Here is an 18,735-nt window from a genome sequence, read left to right as displayed (position 1 = left end):
GTGCTGACCCTAGTTACGTTTGCAGCTCTTCCTCAGAGAAGAGCAGCCCCCACCCGCCTTCACGCCAGGCCCGGGTGTCTGGGCGAGGCCCACGGGCGGGGTGGCCGCACCTCGAAGGGGAGGCTTTGGAGGGAAGTAGGACCCCTGCTCATGTATTCCAGAGGGACAGTGGAGTGCGGCTCACAGACCCATGGGGCGAATGTGTTAGTGAGTGCAGATATGGACCATTTTCCTCTCCCTGCTGTGAGAGACTGGAGGGGGACGAGGTGAGCCCTGCTCAGCGGTGGGGGAGGACCGGCAGGAGACCCCCATAGGTAGAAGGGGTTGCTCAGAAGGCAATGAAGGCCCTGGAGGATGACTCCTCTTCTCTCCTTCTGCACTTGAGGGACGGATGGGTGGGAGGAGCCAGGAAGGGGCACCTGCCTTCAGCCAGGATAGGCCTGGGGTCCCGTTGGTGGGGGGCAATCCCACAGTAAGGAGGGATGCTTGCTGATCCTCCCTGGGCCTCTATCCCGTCCCGTCTCAGTCTCCAGCCTTCACCTTGCCCATCTTCTTCCCTTTTCTCCTTCCTGCCTGTGTGCGGCAGCCCCTACTGATGGGCCCCTCCATCCGGGTCCTAGTTGGGTGGCCTTGAACAAGTTCCATGATTTCTCTGGGCTTCACCTTTCTTCGCTGGAGGACAACGGAGGTAGGAATATCTTGCTGCCCTGAGAGCCTTGAGGCTTAAGTGACGCCGCATAGGTAAGGGACTCAGGGCAGTGTCCAGCTCGGGGTGGGGGGTGGATAGAGGGGGTTTTGTCTGGCCTTGCCGTCTCTCCCACTGTCTGTGCAACGCCACACTGCCTCCCGCTTACCTTCCTCCCTGTCTCATCACGCACCCCCTCTCTCCTCCCTGCCTCTGTCTCCCTCCTCTTTGTCTTCCTCTGCTGCTATTTCGGTCCTTCCTCAATGATGCTGGTGAGGGGTGAGCCTCTTTTCATGTCAGGATGCCAGAGCCGCGTCAAACTGGTAAACAGCTGAAGGATGTGGTGGGAGATGAACTTTCCACTGAGACTACTTTGAACTCATCCCTTCTTCGACGGGTCTCCCCTGTTCCTCCCCATTTTGGAGACTCCATCCCATCTTTACAAAGCCAGAACCAGGGTCTGGGGCCATGGCCAAGGGCAGCCCACTCCGAGCAGTCACGCGGGGCTCTGGCCACCTCTGGCCACCTCTGGGACCCTGGGGAGGGTCTCAGGGAAGAGTGGAAGTGGAAACCGCAGATGGGGCGGCAGCCGGGGATGGGAACCTGAGCAGGGCTTGGCACGTGTGCCTTGCAGGTGAGGTTTCCAGTGGAAAAGGTCGGGTACCCACAGGCAATGCCCGGCCAGGGCAGGGGAGCCCGAGCCCGTGACCCCGGGAGGGCCTCAGAGCCCCCAGCAGCAGCCCAGGGAGCAGACCAGAGATGGGCCCCTGGGAGGAGAATCGTGCCCAAGCCTCCTCCTGGCCTCCTACCTCGGGCTCTCCCAGACGTCTGGAGGATGCCAATGAGCTGTGAGGCCTGAAGTGTAAAGGGTATGGCGCTCCCGGCTGGGCACTGAGATCAGTAAGCACAGACACCAGCCGCATCGCGACCAGTTGCCAGCCCTGGCAAAAATTCTGAATCTGGGGCGCCTGGGTGGCACAGCGGTTAAGCGCCTGCCTTCGGCTCAGGGCGTGATCCCGGTGTTATGGGATCGAGCCCCACATCAGGCTCCTCTGCTATGAGCCTGCTTCTTCCTCTCCCACTCCCCCTGCTTGTGTTCCCTCTCTCGCTGGCTGTCTCTCTGTCTGTCAAATAAATAAATAAAATCTTTAAAAAAAAAAATTCTGAATCTTCCCGAAGCCTTGGTATCCTTAGCTGTGAGATGGAGATAATGCTCACGGGGCCACTGTGAGCATAAATGTGTCCGTACCTGGAATATTCCCAGAACAGCACCTGACCCATAGTAAGTACTAGGGAATGGGAGCTGTTTTAATGTTACTGTCATATTATCACTGTGGCTGGAGGCTGCCCTGTTAGAAAGTCATCTCCCGTGTATGTGGTCACCCTCCACCTCCTGGGATCCTTCTCCACCCCCCACCCCAGTCCTGGCCATCAACGCTCGGTGACCACCCCCAACTGGTCTCCCTCCAACCCACCTCCACCTCACAGCAGTGATCTTTCTAGAACATCCGTCTCACCCAATCACTTCCCTGCCTTAGAAATTCCTCAGGACTCTAGTGCCTGGAGAAGGATGACCTAACCCTTGGCTGAGGTTTTAGACCCTCTGAGATGCTCCCCAGTGTTTTTTCCCATGTGTGGACTCCCTGCCCCCCACCCCCAGGCTTTGGCCAACAAGCACCATGCTTGCCCATGTTGTCTCTGGGAACGCCCTTCACTCTTTCCTGTCCAGCGAACTCCTACTCATCCTTCAAAGGCCGACTCCTTTGTTCTCTCTTCTGTCCTGCTCTCCCCAGCACACTCCGTCAGAGCCAGTGGCTTCTTCCGCTCTGTCCACAGAGCCCTCTGGGGCACAGTGTCAGAGCTGCACGCGAAGGAAAGGTTGTGAGCTCGGCTAGCTCGTGGGACAAAACTCGAACATGGGCAGCAGTACTTTCTAAAATCCCTCAGGAGAATTCTCTGGCATGCCTTGAGAAGTGAGAAGAAGCAAGGAGCCGAGGAGTGTGGGTAGAATGCCCCTCCCTTTTTTTTTTTTTTTTAGCAAGCAGGGGCTGGGGAAGCTAGAGATACTGGTATCTGCTGGTGTTTGCATCAGAGAAACAATACTGTTGACCCGGGGAGGGGAGGAGCGGGGGGAGGGGGCAGATGGGTGGGTAACAAGATTTTGACGCTCTGCTGCTCTGCGTTGGGGTTTGGAGTTTTGAACCACATGACTGTTGACTATTGGAAAGAAAGAAGAGGAAAGGAGGACAAAAAGAAAGAGGAATGAAGGAAGGAGAGGGTCGAGGGAGGGTGGGAAAGAAAAAGCCAGCTCCTTAGGAAGACTCCCACATCTGAGCCCGTCCCGCGGGCCTCCAACCGAGGCGTTTCTCCCTCCAAGGCCGGCTCGTTCAGGTGAAGCGGCGGGTTTGTGCTCAGGCCCACCACGTATGAAAAAGTTTAGCTGTTAGAGACTGAAGTGGCTCGATGCCCANNNGGTGCAGTTCTCAGGGGCTAAGTGAACAGAGGGCCCCCCAGCTCCCACTTCCCTCCTCCCTCCGGGGTTTGTTCACTAAGGGGGACTGTGGGCTCCATTGTTCCTTTTCTTTCTCTTTTGCTGCCGAGCAGATACACTGAAGTGCATGTGGGTTAAATGTGCCTGTGATGCGCCCCCCTGCCCCGCCCCCGTGCAGCGCAGCGGTTTCACACGGGGCTTCGGAGTTACGTAGAAAACTTGGTACTACCTGCCCAGCTGTGTGGCCTTGGGTTTGTCACTTAACCTCTCCGGGCCTCATGTCCTTATTTATAGATGAGGGAGGACAGTAGCTTCTCCAAGAGCTCTTAGGAGGATTATGGGAAATGACGTCTGCCTGGCACACAGTGAGGGCCGCTCACCGCTATCGTCACTGCCACCACTGTGCCCACATGTACTGCACTTGCCGGAGTCTGTGTCTCCCCAAGGGAAGGGCTCGGTTTCCCTCCTCTCATGCTCCAGGGCCAGATAGAGCATGGCTCCTTACAGGTGCCCGGATAGTGAGTGAGTCTCCATCCCTGAGCCCCGAATCCCCGTGGCCAGCAGGTGCCTGTGCTGTCGGTGGACAGACAGGCTGGTGTCTCCGGATCGCAGAGCTAGGCTGGGGCCCTGGCTGTGCCCAGCAGTATGGCTCCGGTCGGCACAGGGACAGGAACAGGTTTCCACTGGAAGCGCCATGGTTAATGCTCAGACACTGAGGCTAGACAGCACGAAAAAGCTGCCGCTTTTTAGCTGTGTGACTTGGGCATTGTACTTAACCTCTCTGGGCCTCCATTTTCTTACCTACAAAACAGAGCTGGTATGAGAACCGACTGCCCTCAGCCTCTTCTCTAATCAGGCTGGACCCTGCTTTACCCTATGAGCTACTTGGTTGCTTGTGCTGTCTTTGCTTGTGCCCCCCCCCCCATTGACTTGGAATGCCCTTTCCTCTCCGCTCCTAGAGAGCAAACTCCTATTCATCCTTTACAACCCAGCTCAGGCATCATGCCCCCCCCCCCCACCAAAAGGTCTTTCCAGATGGCCTCCCTCTAGCTGGGTCAGGGGCTCTCCTGGGCTCCATTCCCTGTGCTCATTCTCTCATCGGCTTGCAGAGCCATGAAGTTCCTACATGGCCACCCTGCTCAGAGGTAGCCCCTCCCCCCATATCGATGTTTCTGAAATCGATTCAGCTGCCACATCCATTTAACATCTTGGGTGTTTCTCTCCCAGGTCCTGGAGGCTAATTGTAATGCCTGGTCTTGTAAGAGTGCAGGGTGAGCATACCTGCTCACGTCTGGGATTTCCCTGCCACGCTCCCGTTCCCTCCCTCCTTCGAATCAAAGCCGGATGTCCTTGATCTCTGCCTCTCCACCTCCAGCAGAGTCTGGCTCCATCAGCAATGGTCTGAGAGCCCTGACGGTGTAGAGATGGTCTGGAAAGGCCCTGCCTGTGAGCGGCCCCCATCACCCAGCGTGGGAAACTGGCTCTGGCAGCAGGCCTTAGGGCTCTGGACGGCAGTCGTCAGAAAGCCCCCCTGACTTGTGTGACCCTGGTGCTGCCAGGCTGCAAAGAGGCAAGGGAGACATCATCTCAGAGGTTCCCAATTTCTCAAAGACTGGTGTGTGCAGGTGGAGAGGGGGCCAAGGATGGGGAGGTGGCTCGAGGGAGAGATGAGAGAGGGCTCAGAGGGTGTCACCATCTCCCTGGGGGATGAGGGCGGGGAGAGGACGGGGAGGAGGGGGAGGGCTGAATTGTGACTAGGCTATTAACTCTGAGTGACCTTGGACAAGTCCTTTGCCTCCTGGGACCTCACGTCCTCATCTGGAAAGTGGGAGTGGGACAAGATGCTCCCCGTGCCTTTGCCAGCCCCACTGCACAGAGACCCCGGGGATCGCTGGCTGTCCTTTCGCCTCCTCTCCTTTCTCCCTTCAAGGAGCTCTCTCCCCTCTGTTTATTGCTAAGCCTCTACCCCTTGCTACCAGCTATGTGGTGTCTGCTACCCCCAGCCCGCCTCACAGACAAACCTCACAGCCAAGCCTCAGAGACGTTGAGTGACTTGCTACTGGCCGCACCGGGAGGAGATGGGATTTGAACCCAGGCTGTCTGACAGACAAAGCTTGCACAAACCACCCTGGGACCCTGTCCCTGCCCACCCCAGCACTGGCTCCTCCCCTAGGAATCCCCCGCTGGCTGGGGAGGGCGCAGAGGGCCAGGAGGGGGCCATCACGGGCAACCACATCCTGTGACAGTTGCCCTGGGGAGGGGAGGTCTAGCTCAGTCTCCGCCTCTGGGACAGGTGAACGGAAAATGGGCCTTGCTCAGCCCTGCAGGCGCAATCCAGAGCCCAGCCTCCTCCAACACCTGCCTGCTCTGCGAGCCCCAGAGGAATCCGACCCCCGGCCCGCACCCAGAAGGCAGAGCTGGGCATCGGCCCTTGGACCGGGCTACAGTCCCGCCTCCGAGCAGATGGAACACACAACCGCAGCCCATCCCCAGCGAATACACGCCCGCCTCACCTCCAGCTCCTCCCTCCCCGCCCGGGCCGGGCCGTTCTCGGCCAGGGGCCTCTGAGCATAACATGCCCTGGCATCACCCTGTCTCTGAAACTCTCGGAGCCACTGAGCCAGGGCCTGAGTGGGGCAGAGAAGAGAGGGAAGCGGCCCGCTGAACCCAAAGTCGTGTCTGTGGCCTCCTCCTCCGGGAAGGCAGGGCACGTGTCCCCAGCATTTTTCATGGTGCTGGGCCAGGGGAGGTTTCCAGGTCCCTGGCATTTCCACCGTGATGGATAGAGCTGCCCCCACCCGACACACACAGACACACACACAGAGACGCACACACACACAGACACACAGACACACAGAGACAGACAGACACACACAGACACACACACACACACACACAGACACACAGAGACAGACACACAGACACACACAGACACACAGAGACACACACACAGGCACACAGACACATAGGCACACACACAGACACACAGAGACAGACACACAAACACACACACACACAGACACACAGGCACACAGACACATAGACACACACACACAGACGCACACAGAGACACACAAGCACAGACACACACAGACACACACACAGAGATGCACACACACACACAGACATACACAGATACACAGAGGCACACACACAGAGGCACACACACACAGGCACAGACACACACACAGAGATACACACACACAAGCACACAGACACACACATAGAGGCACAAACACACAGACACACACGCACACAGACACACACGCACAGAGGCTGGGCACTGTAACAGCTCAAGGACTTGTCACTCTACGCCCCGGTCTTATTCAGCAATGACTTTAATCTCAGGATACTCAGAACAGGACCCCAGCAGCTGGCGCTGAGCCCGCAGGCCTCTCTCTGGAGGCTGCCTGGACGGATCGTATCCCTGGCTCGGGTGAGGCTGCCTGGACGGATCGTATCCGTGGCTCGGGTGAGGCTGTATATTCATGCGCTCCCTGGGGAAGCTCCCAGCAATCCAAGAAGACAGATGGGCACGCAGGGCTTCGTGCAGCTTCTGGGCCCCTCCTGGCAGAGAGCTCTGTGCTTCTGCTCCCACGGGGCCCGGGGCCCAACTCTGAGTCTTTGGGGGAGCTGAGCCAGGGCCACCTTTGTCCAGGGTCTTCTGCCCAGGGACAGTCCCTGCAGAACAGGGCTGTGCCCTGGTGGGCTCCCAGGATCTCTAGAGGCAGGGCTAGCCGAGGCCCCAGCCCCTTGGTCGCGGGGGAAGGGCAGTCCTCCTGCTTGTGGTCAGCTGGCTGCTCCCAGGAACGCTGGACTCCGTGCCCAGTTGGCCACCAGCCTGGTTTGGCGGGTGTGTCACCCCCAGCCCCAGAATCCACCTGTCAAAGCAACAGCAGCCCAGCCGCCCCCACAAGTGGGAGGCACTGGGATGGGGCCCCTCTCTGCTCTCTCAGTACCTCCGGGCCCTGAGCCATCTGAGATTCAGGGAACCAAAGCAGAGACACCCAAGGATCTTCTGGGGCCTCAGAAGTCATTCAGCTCAACACCCCCACCCCCGCAGCCTGCTGAAAGGTGGCCCAGGCTGCTTGCTCACGCCTGAGACAGAGCGCTCACTACCTCTCAGAGGCAGCACCCCCCACCTTGGGGCTGTCTGGGGCTGAGGGGGTCTGTGCCAGTAGCTTCTATCTGATGGACGGAGACTGAGCGGTGAGTGCAGGGTGAGGGCTTTCCCTGCGTCTCTCCGGGGAAGGCCTGTCAGCCCCCTGGGGGACCGTGTGGGAGGGCGGGGTGTGGGAGGGCGGGCAGGGACAGCAGGAGTCCAGCAGAAGGGCGCCAGCCACCTGGGGCCTCAGCCAGGCCCAGCCTAGGCAGCTCCGATGTCATCGTACTCCTCGCTGTCCATGGAATCAGGCTGCAGGGTGGGGGCCCCTGTGTGGTGGGAGACTTGGGTCAGTGGGAGGCTGGTCACCACCCTTCCTGCCCCATGAGACAGAGCTGAAGGGGTCTGAGACCGCACCCCTCCCCGGTGATGCCGAGTGGGGTGCAGTGACCAGACTCCTATCACGTCGTCTTGCTCACTACCATCTTCCTTGCTAGAATGTCAGCCCAGAAAGCAGAGCCTCGTCTGTGCAGTTTAGGGTCATAGTCCCCAGGCTTGCACAGGAAATGATGGGTGACTTGACTGTTGGCACACCCCCTGCTACCACAGTCTCCCCTAAGGGGCCACCGGCTACCGCTGCTTGAATGCGTCCACTAATGGGGAGCTCACTTCCTCTCAAGGCATTCTTTGGATCTTTCTCTGTTCCATCTGCAGTCATTTTCCCCACCTCCTCATATTCTTGTTTGCTTAAAAGAATCCCTTTCCTTCTCTTCTTTTCCTCTTGGGCTCATGAATCCAATGAATCCAGAGTTCCCCCACTTATCCATCCCCTGCTTCCTGTCAGCCCCCCCTTCCAGGACCACCTCCCTTCCCACTGGCACCTGGACATTCCAGCTGCTCCATCGAGGGCGGCTGGGGCGGCGGCTGGAAGTTCTGGTACCACTCCCCAGACGAGGTGCTGGAGCTGTCATCGGCTGATGGCCCTGCTGGAACCCCCCAGAGCCGATCACTGTCTGCCTGGAGACAGCCAGCTCGCAAGCTGCCGGAGCTGGGAGGCCCTCAGGACTCCCAAGAGTCAAGTTCCTGGCTTGACCATGAATGAAGAAATGAAGGCCCAGAGAGGGGTGGAGCCTTGTCCCAGGTCACCCAGCAAGTGGTACCAGAGCTGGGGCTAGAATCCCGAACTCAGCCTGGCTGGGGGCTTCCGGCTTTATGCTTCCTCCAGCCAGGTCGGCTGTGGGATGGGAGGCCGGGGCACGCACGGAATCCTCCTGGGCCCAGCTTACCTGAAAAGGTACCTTGGGAGCCAGCCAGCTCCAAGTTCGGGGGCTGCTCCAAGAGGGGGCTCCTCTCTGTAGAAAACACCGGAGGGGCCCATGGAGCTGGCCCGCTGCTGGGCCTATTGCAGTAATCTTCCCCAGACGAGGTGCTGGACCCACTGCTGCTCCTTGGGTGGTGCTGGGAGCCCAGGAGGGGGGTGTCCGCCGTGTAGTGTCCAGCGCCGACGGGTGGGATCTGGGAAGCACGCGTCTCTTCAAGTCCTGGCCCAGGAAAGGGAGGACGGTGAGGAAAGAAGCAGCAGTGCACCGAGAGGGCGTTAAATGAGACTCAAGAAAGAACTAACTGCCAAGAGAAACTGTTGCAATGAGGAAGGACCTGCGGAGGGGGGTCCTCAGGCTGAGCTGAGGCGCTCAGTCGGGAGTCAGGGCTGACATCGCTGTCACTGCCCCCATGCACCTGCCCAGCCCGACTCACCTTCCTCCAGGGGAGGCATCGGACCTTCCTCCAGGGGCATCTGGAACCTGTTCTGCCGGATCTCCTCCTCCGTGAGGCGGTGCCGCTGAGAATCTGCAGGCAGAGGGGTGGTGAGGAGGGGGGCAGGTCCACCTGCTCGGCCCGGAGCCTGGAGGAGGGGTCGCTGTGCCTTGGGACTCGGGAGGGTGCCCTGAGGCTGAACAGTGTGGGAGGTCCACCCCAGGGGTACAGAGGGGCTTCGCATTTCCCATCAGATCCCAGGCTCTTGTCCTAGTCCAGCTGGACCCTGAACCACAGTCTCTAACCAGCACGGGATCAGGCTGCTTCCGCCAGAAACCCTAGTGCCTTGGCCCTTGCTGCTCCCCAGCCGCCCCTTCTTCTGCGTAAGGAAGCAGGGTGAGTCCTGGGCTCTCTCCTTGCGCCCTGGAGCCTCTGGGCAGAAGGTGTCCCATCGAGGAGACTTCCCAGAGCAGAAGCTGGAAGGCCTGGAATCCTTGCCTCCCGGGCTTTGGGGCACCTTCGCTTCGGAACCGGAGAGGGGACGAGGATTTGTGGAGTCTTAAGACTTGAGGGTCTGGGATCTTGGAGTCTGCTCTCTCGAACCCGGTACCACTGAATCTGAGTCACGATGTTGTAGGACTTTGCACTCTCGGTCCTGCATCTTACACGCCTGGGCGCAGAATCTCAGGTTCTAGGGACGCCCCCTCCCCCCGGTGGGTCGCCAAAGTGGCTTTGCGGCATGACCGCAGTGGAAGCACCCGCCTCCCACCCCAGAGGCCCTGGCTCAGCAGCTGGGGCACAGACGGCTAGCTGTCCCTCACTGTCCCTCATATCCATGCTCCCCTCCTGCAGGAGGAGACCCTCTGGCCTTTATCTGGACACACAGCTGCTCAGGACAGAGACTTCATCTGCCGGCCTCTCTTGCTGCTGGTGGCCTTAAGCTCGGGCCGGGGTGTGTGTGTGTGTGTGTGTGGCTGTGAGTGGGAGTGATGTGGGCTTCTCTGGCATCCTGCCTTTCAGGGTAGGGCCTGCCCCACCTTCCCTTCCCCTCCTGCTGCCCGGGATGTGGGCACGGTCGTGAGCCATTCTGGACCATGTGAATGAGGGCAAGATCTTAGGGACCGCACAGCAGCAAGAAAGCAGAAGCCTGGGCCCCTACCAACGGCTCAGGGCACTGTCGTTTGGGGGCCTCGGTCACACACAGTCAAACTCCCATCCTAACCTATATGGTGGGTCCCGGCGGGAGCTGAGGAGTGTTTGACGAGCTCCCAAGGGAGTCCACCACAGGCACGGGATTCTCTGCTCTAACGTCCAGCGCCGCCCAGGGCCTGCCTTAAGCACTGTCTTCCCCCTCCTATCCCCAGCAGGCAGGGAGCGGAGCTGGAAAAGCCGGCTAAGAGGTTCAAGCTGGGCTCCTCATGAAGGGAGGGGACGGGGTGAGGAGGATGGGCAGGGTGGGACACAGACGGGGTGCGAGCGTGTGAGAAGCCATCCGAGTGTGTCTCCCGCCTGGACTTCCTTGCCTAACACAGACACAGCCACCTTTCGGTGAAGGTCAAGGGGCGGGTCTTAAGACCCCGTGCGGCCAGAGACAAAGGTGGGAAAGAAGGAGGCTGGGGACACGGAGCTGTCTCTGAGGTCACAAAGCGCTTTGAAAGCTTCGGTCAGTCCGGGGGGTGTGCAGGGGTGATTAGGTGGACCCCCCTGATGGTCCCCAGCCAACTGGGCCCTCTCCCTGGTTGGGGCAGGTGGGCCCCCCGGGGAGCCCAGGCCCAGGCACTCACTGTAGAAGGTGGTCAGGGCCACGGGAGGCTGGGCGCTGAAGTCATAGTGCTCGTAGTCTGAGTCCGAGCTGGAGTCCGAGTCCTTGGGGGCTGGGGTCTGGACCTGGATGGGCAGCTTGGGAACTGGGGAGAGAGCAGAGTTGGGGGCGTGGCCAAGGCGGGGCAGAAAGGCGCAGGGAGAGGCAGCGGAGAGCAGAGCGTGGATGGTGGGGACCAGAGACAGAGGGGCAGGGAGAGCGCAGGGTAGCCCGTCTTGTATAAGACCCTCCAGCCTGGGTTTTCCAAGCCCCCCCCATTTCAAACACGGGGAACTAATAACATCTGTTTATTTCACAAACGGGGAGCAGTCACCGCATGCCTGGCTCTGTTCAGACATGTAAGAAATGATCTCATTGGGAATCTCGTAACGACTCTGTGGGGTAGGTACCTCCGTGTTCCCATTTTACAGCTGAAGGAACTAAGGCACAGCGAGGGAACTCGCCCAGAGAAGCAGGCAGTGTGGCTCTTAGCCGCTAGCCCACAATAGTCAGTGAGCAAATGCTCCGAGCTTAACTTGGGGGCTAGGTTGTGTATTCATATTCTTTCCTTGAATGCGTGGATACCGTGTACGGAGAATATTTATATTATTTGGCTGAGTTTTGTATTGGTTTTCCTGTCATCGAATGCTTTCAAATAAAGGTGATTTAATATAGTCACAATGCAATGCGATTAAGCTTGAGTTCCTTTGCAAGACTTTCAAGAAGTATAAACCCATATGTTGTAAAAGACGGATGACTGATTCAATTTTTCTTTCATTCAGAAAATACTAAATAAATGATGTTCCAGAAAAATCTTGATGGGGCTCTGCAGGAAGACTGATGGAGCAGGCCATTGGAAGAGGCCATAATATCCCAAACCTACCGGCCAAGTAGCAGGGCTGAACTGTCCTCTGAGAAATTCCCTAAGCCGGTATTGTTCCAGAACTCCAAAGCCTAGCCTAGAATGACTACCCTGGAAGGCCATCTGCCCATCAGGGCCCAGATTGAGACATGCCATGCTCAAGGTCCCACAGGCCCCAGTGGGCTGGCTGAGGTCTCCTCTCCAGCCAGGGCACTGCTTTGACCTAAACAGACTGACCCTCCAGAAAGGATACCCTTCCTGTCCTCCCCAGCCCTCCCCACCCCCACGGTGGGTGACATTCTACCTTCTTCTTTGGGAATGGTGATGGGAACATCTTGATAGCTATTGATCCCTTCTGGGGTGGTGGTGTGCAGGTGCTGGTCGTTCACCGTCGCAGGGAGGGCTGAGGGAGGGGAGGCAGAGATTCTACGAGTCATTTTTTGCTCTCTCCCAGTCAGCGTGGTCCTATTCTCATTGAGGCACCTTCCTCCTCACCCCCTGCCCCAAACACACATGCATGTACACATAGGGTCTGGTCGGTCCTTCCTTGCATGGACCACTTCTGCTGGGCATGCTGGGAAAATCCTTCCCATCGGGAGGTGCCCCCCGGGGCCAGGGCTGGGTGGCCATTGCTGGATCACTGCCACTCCTGCTGGAGTCCCGCAAGGCCCACGTCCCCCTGAGAGGGTCACACCTCAGGCCTGCTTCTTTCCCTCTCTGGGCCTTTCCCGTGGCTCCCAGAACTCTGTACGTACCGTATTTTCCTTTAACTTTCAAGAGGATGACGGCTACGAAGATGAGTAAGCCAAGGACGAGAATCCCCAGAATGACGCAGAGGATGAGGAACACCAGTTCCCGTGATTTCCAGTCCTCCGTTTCCACGGTCACAGAAGATTCTGGAAGCAAGAACCCCAAATCAGGGAGAAAAAGGGATGGACATAGACTTCTCCTTGCCCTTCTTGCCTCTCCAGCCTCCCTGCAGCTCTCCCACTTCCCTTTTGGACCTATCCTCCTCCCCTCTAATTTTTTTTAAATTTACCCATTTGCTTTCAAGTGCCTTGTATTTAGTAGGTAGGTGCTCAAGAGATGCATATTGAATGGATAATTGACTGAAGGAAACTTTCCCCTGGACACCAGCCCACAGGGATCTCTCTCTCTCCACTCAACAATTATTGAGTGCCCACTGTGTGCCCGCTAAGCCCTAAGGATACAAATATGACATCAGCATCACAGGCCTTGAGGGAGCTGCCTAGTGGAGGGATCGATACGTTGGCTCAATCCAATATGGTGTCATGCTTGCTGGGATGGAGGTGTGGGCAGGTATGAGGCCCTACAAGGGACACCAAGGCTGGCTTCCCAGAGAAGGTGTCTTGGGCCATCAGGAGAGCAAGATCTCCACTTTCCTCCGGTAGGAAGCAGGGGACGGCATAGAGCCCGTGAAGCTGGGCCAGCCCCTGTGGCTCTCCTGGGGCTGCCAAGGGGCTCCATGCCTGTCCTCAATAATCGCGAGAATAACTCGTGCTCAAACACTGCTTACTGTGGATTCTGCCCTGTTCCAAGTGCTTTAGAAAAATTAATTCCCTGGAGACTCACAGCAGCGCCAGGAGAAAGCTGCCATGAGTATCACCCCCATTTGACAGTCAAGGGATCTGAGGCTCAGAGAGGAGCTGACAGGAGAGTGGGCTCCTGTCCCTGACGTACCAGGATTCGGGGAGCCGGGGAGCTGACATGGCAGGGAGGGAAGGCGAGAGGAGCAAAAGCACCCACAGAACAGAGCGGTGGGACAGGGTGGGGGTGGAGGGAGAGGCCAGTCCATTGTCTGGAGGTGGGGGAAGGGGATCAGCCCTCCGGCCCCTCCCAGGGGCGCATGCGCGTTCACGCACTTACGTCTCTGAGAAACCGTGAACCGAGTGACACTCACCTACAGTGACTGGCTGAACACTTGCAGGGACTTCAGGAGTGGACAGATTGAGCAGACTCCGGGAGCCTGTCGGAAAGCACCGTGCATGGCCTCAACACATATAACTGAGCACCTACTGTGTGCCAGTCCTCGTGTTAGACACTGACCGAGACAGACACGGGGGCTGGAGTGAGGGGCGTAGTCATGGGAAGCGGGGCGGGGGGCAGATGGTTAAGGACACCTGCTTTTTCCACCCCCCCACAATAAGGAAGATCTCATGGAGTCAATGCTGGGAACCTTCTCTGGTTAGAATAAGAGGCTAATAAAAAGAAAGTATCTCTTCTTTCGGTAAAAATCTGCTACGACCACAGATCCCTTTCTCTGTTAAGTCCTGGGTTCACTTAACATTGGCCTTGGGAGTGGGGAAGTTGACCCGATGATCATTATCCTAATCATTCGACAGGTAAGGGATGGAGCTGACAAAGTCCCTTGGTGGATAGTTCCTGATTTCCCAGCGACCCTGCGAAGTGGCTAGGGTCAGCATGCACATATCCGCGGACCTGCAGCCTCCCAGTGCGTGAGCGGCCGAGCTGGAGTTCATAGCCAGGTGCCTGAACTCCATAGGGACGTTAATACCACGTGTCCTTGGGTCTAATGCTCTGGCTTTTTCGCATTTTAGCCCCTCTGAAATTGCTACAATCGATGACATGTCGTGAGTTTATTCTGGCCGCATTTATGTCCTTTATGGCACGTAAACTAATAATAGTGTGACATATCGAATGCCACCTTAGATTCGGTGAAATATGGTAGAACCCAATTCATTGCGTGGACATGAGGCTTAGCTGAAAGAAGAGGTATCAAGTGCTCCCCAAGGTCTGCCCCATGATCGGGCACAGAGCCTGTCTCCCAATATTATTTTCCTATGACCACCTATGATCACAAGCCCTGGGGTGGCAGCTGGTTTCACCTCCTGAGCCAATTCCAGTCAACAGGGACCACTGCTTAGCATACAGTAAGGCCTTCATAACTATCTGGGGGCTGAGTCGAGGCTCCCTGGGCAAGAATGCCCTGATTCATCAGCCCTGTCTGCCTGGACATGGTGAGTAAGGGCGATGGTCCCTCTAATGCCAGCGGTTGTCATTCCTGACCTAGTCCGAGGTCTTAGGCTTCGGAGTCAGGCGGAATTCCTGGTGCAGATCTGGGGGAGGGGGGCGGGGAGGGTACCTGAGCAGAGGACTCTGGCTGCACTGGACTGGCTGCAAAGGTTGGAGTTGTTGAACCGCCAGGAGCAGTCGGCGAGTGTGGGCTCGTCTCCCGTGCACGAGTAGTACATTCTGCCCGGCAGGGAGTGGGGCAGCCCGCTGGGTGTTCCGACCATGGTCCCACAGCCCAAGGCCCGGCAGAGCACATGGGCCTCCGGTGCGTACCACTCGCTGTTACACACTGTGCTCCAGACCCCACGGAACTGCACCTCCACCTGCCCCTCGCAGGAGTCACGGCCCCCAGTCAGCCGCCAGGACTGGTGCTCTGCAGGGGAGAGGTGGGGCGGGGGCAGAATCAGGTCGGGATCCTTCGAGCTGAAACCCCCACCAGACCAGACTCAGGAATGCGAACACCCTACAGGCAATCAGTCTCCAGATCCTGTGTGTTTTCCCTCCTACATCGGCACCCCACCTCATCTCGGCCACCAGCTCTGGCTGGCACTGCATGCCTGCTACCCAGACTGTGGTCCGCGGACTTGCGGCATCAGCATGGCATGGAATCTTGTTAGAAATGCAGCATCTCAAGTTCTGCCCAGACCTACTGAATCAGAATCTATCTTCACCGAGACCCCCACCCCCCATTCCTGTGCACAGTAAGGAGAAGGCCTGGCTGGACCAGGACTTCATGGGCTCCTCCTCCGGACTGCTGACGGCCTCCTCAGGGGCCTCCCTGCCTCCGTCTCCCCTTGCTGCTCTGAACCAGGTGACCAACTCCCTGCTGGGAAAAACTCTCCTTTCTGATGTGGTTTCCTCCAGGAGGTGGGCAGGCTTGTCCCTCCAACTCTGGGTGGCTGGCTCCCCCTAATCGCCCCCTGGGTTCCTTTCCTAGGGCTTTTATCGCTTGCCTGGGTCTTACCTTCCCTAGTGCACCTGACCTCGCACCGGCAGGGGCCACCCTTCCCTGCACCCTGGCCGCCGGTAAGGGCTGGGGCTCAGCTGCCGCCTGCTGACCTGAACACACGACGCCGGCGTCCTCCTTGTGGCCGCAGTAGCCGTCTCCTGGCAGCCCCGGGCAGTCCCACAGGTAGCTCTCGGCCCCGGAGCAGTTCACCTGGTCCCGGTAGATGGGTCCTCGGCCAGGGGCGAAGTGCAAGCCGGGCAGGGCCTGAACCGCCCAGCCGCAGTTCAGTTGCCGGCACACCACGTGGGAATCCTCCAGGTCCCACGTGTCGTCGCACACCGAGCCCCACTGGCCGTACTCTAACACTTCCACGCGGCCAGCGCACCGACTGCTACCACCCACCAACCGCACGGCGCGGTTCTCTGTGGAAGGAAGGAAGGGAAAGGGTTTGTGGGTGGTCGAGGAAGAGAGGGCTAGGAGGGTAGTGGCGGCTGTGGATCCAATGAGAGAAGCTGGTAATTCAGTGGGCAGGACTGGGGAACCCTGTTTGGACTGGGGCCTAGTGGGCAGAGGTAGGGGACTCAGGACTTGGGACATGGGGGCGGGGCTGGATACTTGTGGGTGGGCTATGGAGCCGGTGGGAGGGGCTAGTAACCTGGTGGGCGGGACAGAGGAAGCCTCAAGGCTGAAGGCTTTGGGGCAGGCTGGTGGGCGGGGCTAGAGACCTGGTGGGCGGGGCCTCAAGAGCAGGTTGGGGGCTGGAAAGTGACAATGCTAAGGGACACTGGGGAACCTGGCATATTTATGTACAGGGAGGTAGGGGCAGAGATAGAGGTCCTAAGTGAGAGAAGGCACAGGACCAGTAAGTAAGGGCCAGAGACCCAGTTAGGATTGGGGACCCAAGTGGTCAAACTGGAGATCTAGTAGGGAGAGAGGTTTGGGGGCCAAATCAGAGGCTTTGCTCAGAGCTGGAAATGAGGCAGTGCTGCTGTCCTCCAGTGTGGAAACCAGCTGTGTTTGCGATGGGGGCGGGGCGGGGGGTTGGGAAGTCCAGAGGGTAAGGCTTGGGTCCAGCGTCGAGGACTGGGGAGGGGAGTGAGCAGCAATGGCTGAAGGCCGGAGGGTAGGGCAGGCCAGGCACGGGTGGTGGGCCGTACCTGCACAGGTGACCTTGGCCGGCGTCTCGTTCCTGTCGCACGCGTGCTCCACCACTTTGCAGAGCTGCCACTCGGCACTTGTGCATCGGACGGCGGGCGCCAGGGTCAGTGTGGCATTCGTGGCCTCGCTGGTGTTCCCCGCGCCTGGCCCAGGCGGCGGCTCCAGGGACGGCAAGGCGGGCGGGGTGGCTTCCCAGGCCCCGCCACAGCCCAGCGCGCGGCACACGGCCTCAGAGGCCCAGCTGTCCCAGAAGGCCCCGCAGGCCGGCTCCCAGGACAGCCCGAGCCAGACCTCCACCGTCCCGCCGCAGTGGCTGCTCCCATTCACTAGGCGGACCCCGAGCTGCTGTCCTGGAATTGCCAGACGCCAGCTGAGGCCTCCACCCCGCGGGAGGACAGGTCTCAGGGGTGGGAGTGGGGACCGCCGGCTGCCAGGGACTCCACTGCCTTATCGTGGACAGTATCCCACTGGGCTCTGGGTCTCAGCCTTACAGTCTGCAAAATGAGGCTGGGCTGGTTCGTCCCTGAGCCCTCTCTGAGGCCTGACCTGGTTCTCCTTAGAGTCAGGAGAAGGGGGCTGAGGGCGACTAGAGAGGTTAGGATGCCTTCATTAAGTCTGGGGAGAACCAGGGGTCCAGTCTCCACAAACCTCCCTCTCTTGCCGCTGTCTCCAGGGCACCCTTGTGTGAAAGAAGGGCAGAATTCTGGGTTCAGGGGCTCTCCTTGGTACTGTGGGTGCCACGCTTCCCCCTCCCAGGCCCCTCTGCCTAGGTGCCACCGCAACCTGGAAGCCCTGGAGGATGGAGACGGGGTCGGCGATGGGGTTGAAGGCAGGCTGCTTGGGATGGTGGTTCTCCCTTCCCCAGACGCCCTCCTTGGGGAGCCACCCCCCCCCATTTTTGCCCAGGACTACACCCCCAGGGTGGCACAGAGCTCTGCACAGAGGAGGTGTTTAATAACTATCTGCTGAGTTAATCAAGGACCCACTTGATGGAACCCTGCCACCCCCACCAAGCTCGTTCTCAACAAATCCCCTTACAATGCTCACTGAACATTCTGCCCATGCATATGTGACATTTGATCAGTGGCCTTTCGAAGATGCTAGTTCTGAGCTCTCAGAATGAAGGGAATGCTGGCACTTCGGGCATTGAGCCAGGAAGAAGGGTTGTCTGACGTGTTGTCTGAAGTTAGGGAATGTCAGGAGGGAGGAAGGGAAAAGAAAAAGGAAAACGTCCATTTCCCTTCCCCATCACCCGGGACACCACCGGCTTGGTCTGAGAAAGCTGGCTGTGGGCCCCCAGAAGGAGTCTTCCCTCACCTGGCTCCAAGGGCGGGCTCTCTGCATAGCTGGTGTTGGACTGGTCAGATGGAGCTGGAGACGGGTGACCTGGAACCAACCAACAGCAGCCGCGGTGGGTGAGTGAGCTCAGGAGGAGACGGCACAGAGGTGCCTTGAAGGTCGGGGGCCACTTTCGGGAGCCGGGGCCTCATGGGGATTTTGAAACTCCACGGTCTTGGGCCTTGGATGCCTCTGTTCAGGTTGGGGAAATTCTCCAGCTCTGCTCCTGCCACAGCGACTTCATCTTTGAATTGTACGAACGCGCTCAGAAATCAGAGGAGAGCAGGAAGGAACGACTGTGGGCTTTGGGGCCAGACCTGCTTCCTGGCCGAGTGACCAGGGATGGGTTACCAACCTCTCTCGGCCAGAGTCCCAGTTTGTGGGCCACAACCCCTAGGGAAGCAGTGTTGGGCCAGAAGGAGTCACTGTCTGTAACGTACTTGACATACAGAAGAAGCTCAAACGTGGGAGTTACTGTTAGGAAAAACATTTTCTTGTGGAAAATCTGTTTGAGAAATTCATAGCAGACTTCAGGGCACC

The 18,735-nt window shown here is 58.5% G+C and overlaps 1 protein-coding gene across 4 annotated transcripts in view; it reads right to left on the bottom strand.

Moving 5' to 3' along the window:
* Positions 1-6,496: 6,496 nt before the first annotated feature.
* CD6 (CD6 molecule) overlaps positions 6,497-18,735 on the bottom strand; it is a 38,216-nt gene continuing 25,977 nt past the window's right edge. The window contains exons 2-13 of one of the 4 annotated variants that reach the window (XM_040639180.1): positions 18,175-18,243; positions 16,857-17,207; positions 15,810-16,121; positions 14,821-15,123; positions 13,618-13,683; positions 12,452-12,592; positions 12,001-12,099; positions 10,818-10,940; positions 9,034-9,126; positions 8,565-8,819; positions 8,160-8,264; positions 6,497-7,607 (exon numbers count right to left, since the gene is read on the bottom strand). In XM_040639180.1, coding sequence (XP_040495114.1) covers positions 7,543-7,607; positions 8,160-8,264; positions 8,565-8,819; positions 9,034-9,126; positions 10,818-10,940; positions 12,001-12,099; positions 12,452-12,592; positions 13,618-13,683; positions 14,821-15,123; positions 15,810-16,121; positions 16,857-17,207; positions 18,175-18,243 — 1,982 coding nt within the window. In that variant the 3' untranslated portion in view covers positions 6,497-7,542. The remainder of the gene's footprint in view (positions 7,608-8,159; positions 8,265-8,564; positions 8,820-9,033; positions 9,127-10,817; positions 10,941-12,000; positions 12,100-12,451; positions 12,593-13,617; positions 13,684-14,820; positions 15,124-15,809; positions 16,122-16,856; positions 17,208-18,174; positions 18,244-18,735) is intronic. The other 3 variants (XM_040639181.1, XM_040639182.1, XM_040639183.1) reach the window with 3 other exon arrangements.

The sequence above is a fragment of the Ursus maritimus genome, unplaced genomic scaffold, assembly GCF_017311325.1.
Source record: "Ursus maritimus isolate PB19 unplaced genomic scaffold, ASM1731132v1 scaffold_23, whole genome shotgun sequence".
Lineage (NCBI taxonomy): Eukaryota > Metazoa > Chordata > Mammalia > Carnivora > Ursidae > Ursus > Ursus maritimus.
This window is presented reverse-complemented; position numbering and strand designations above follow the sequence as displayed.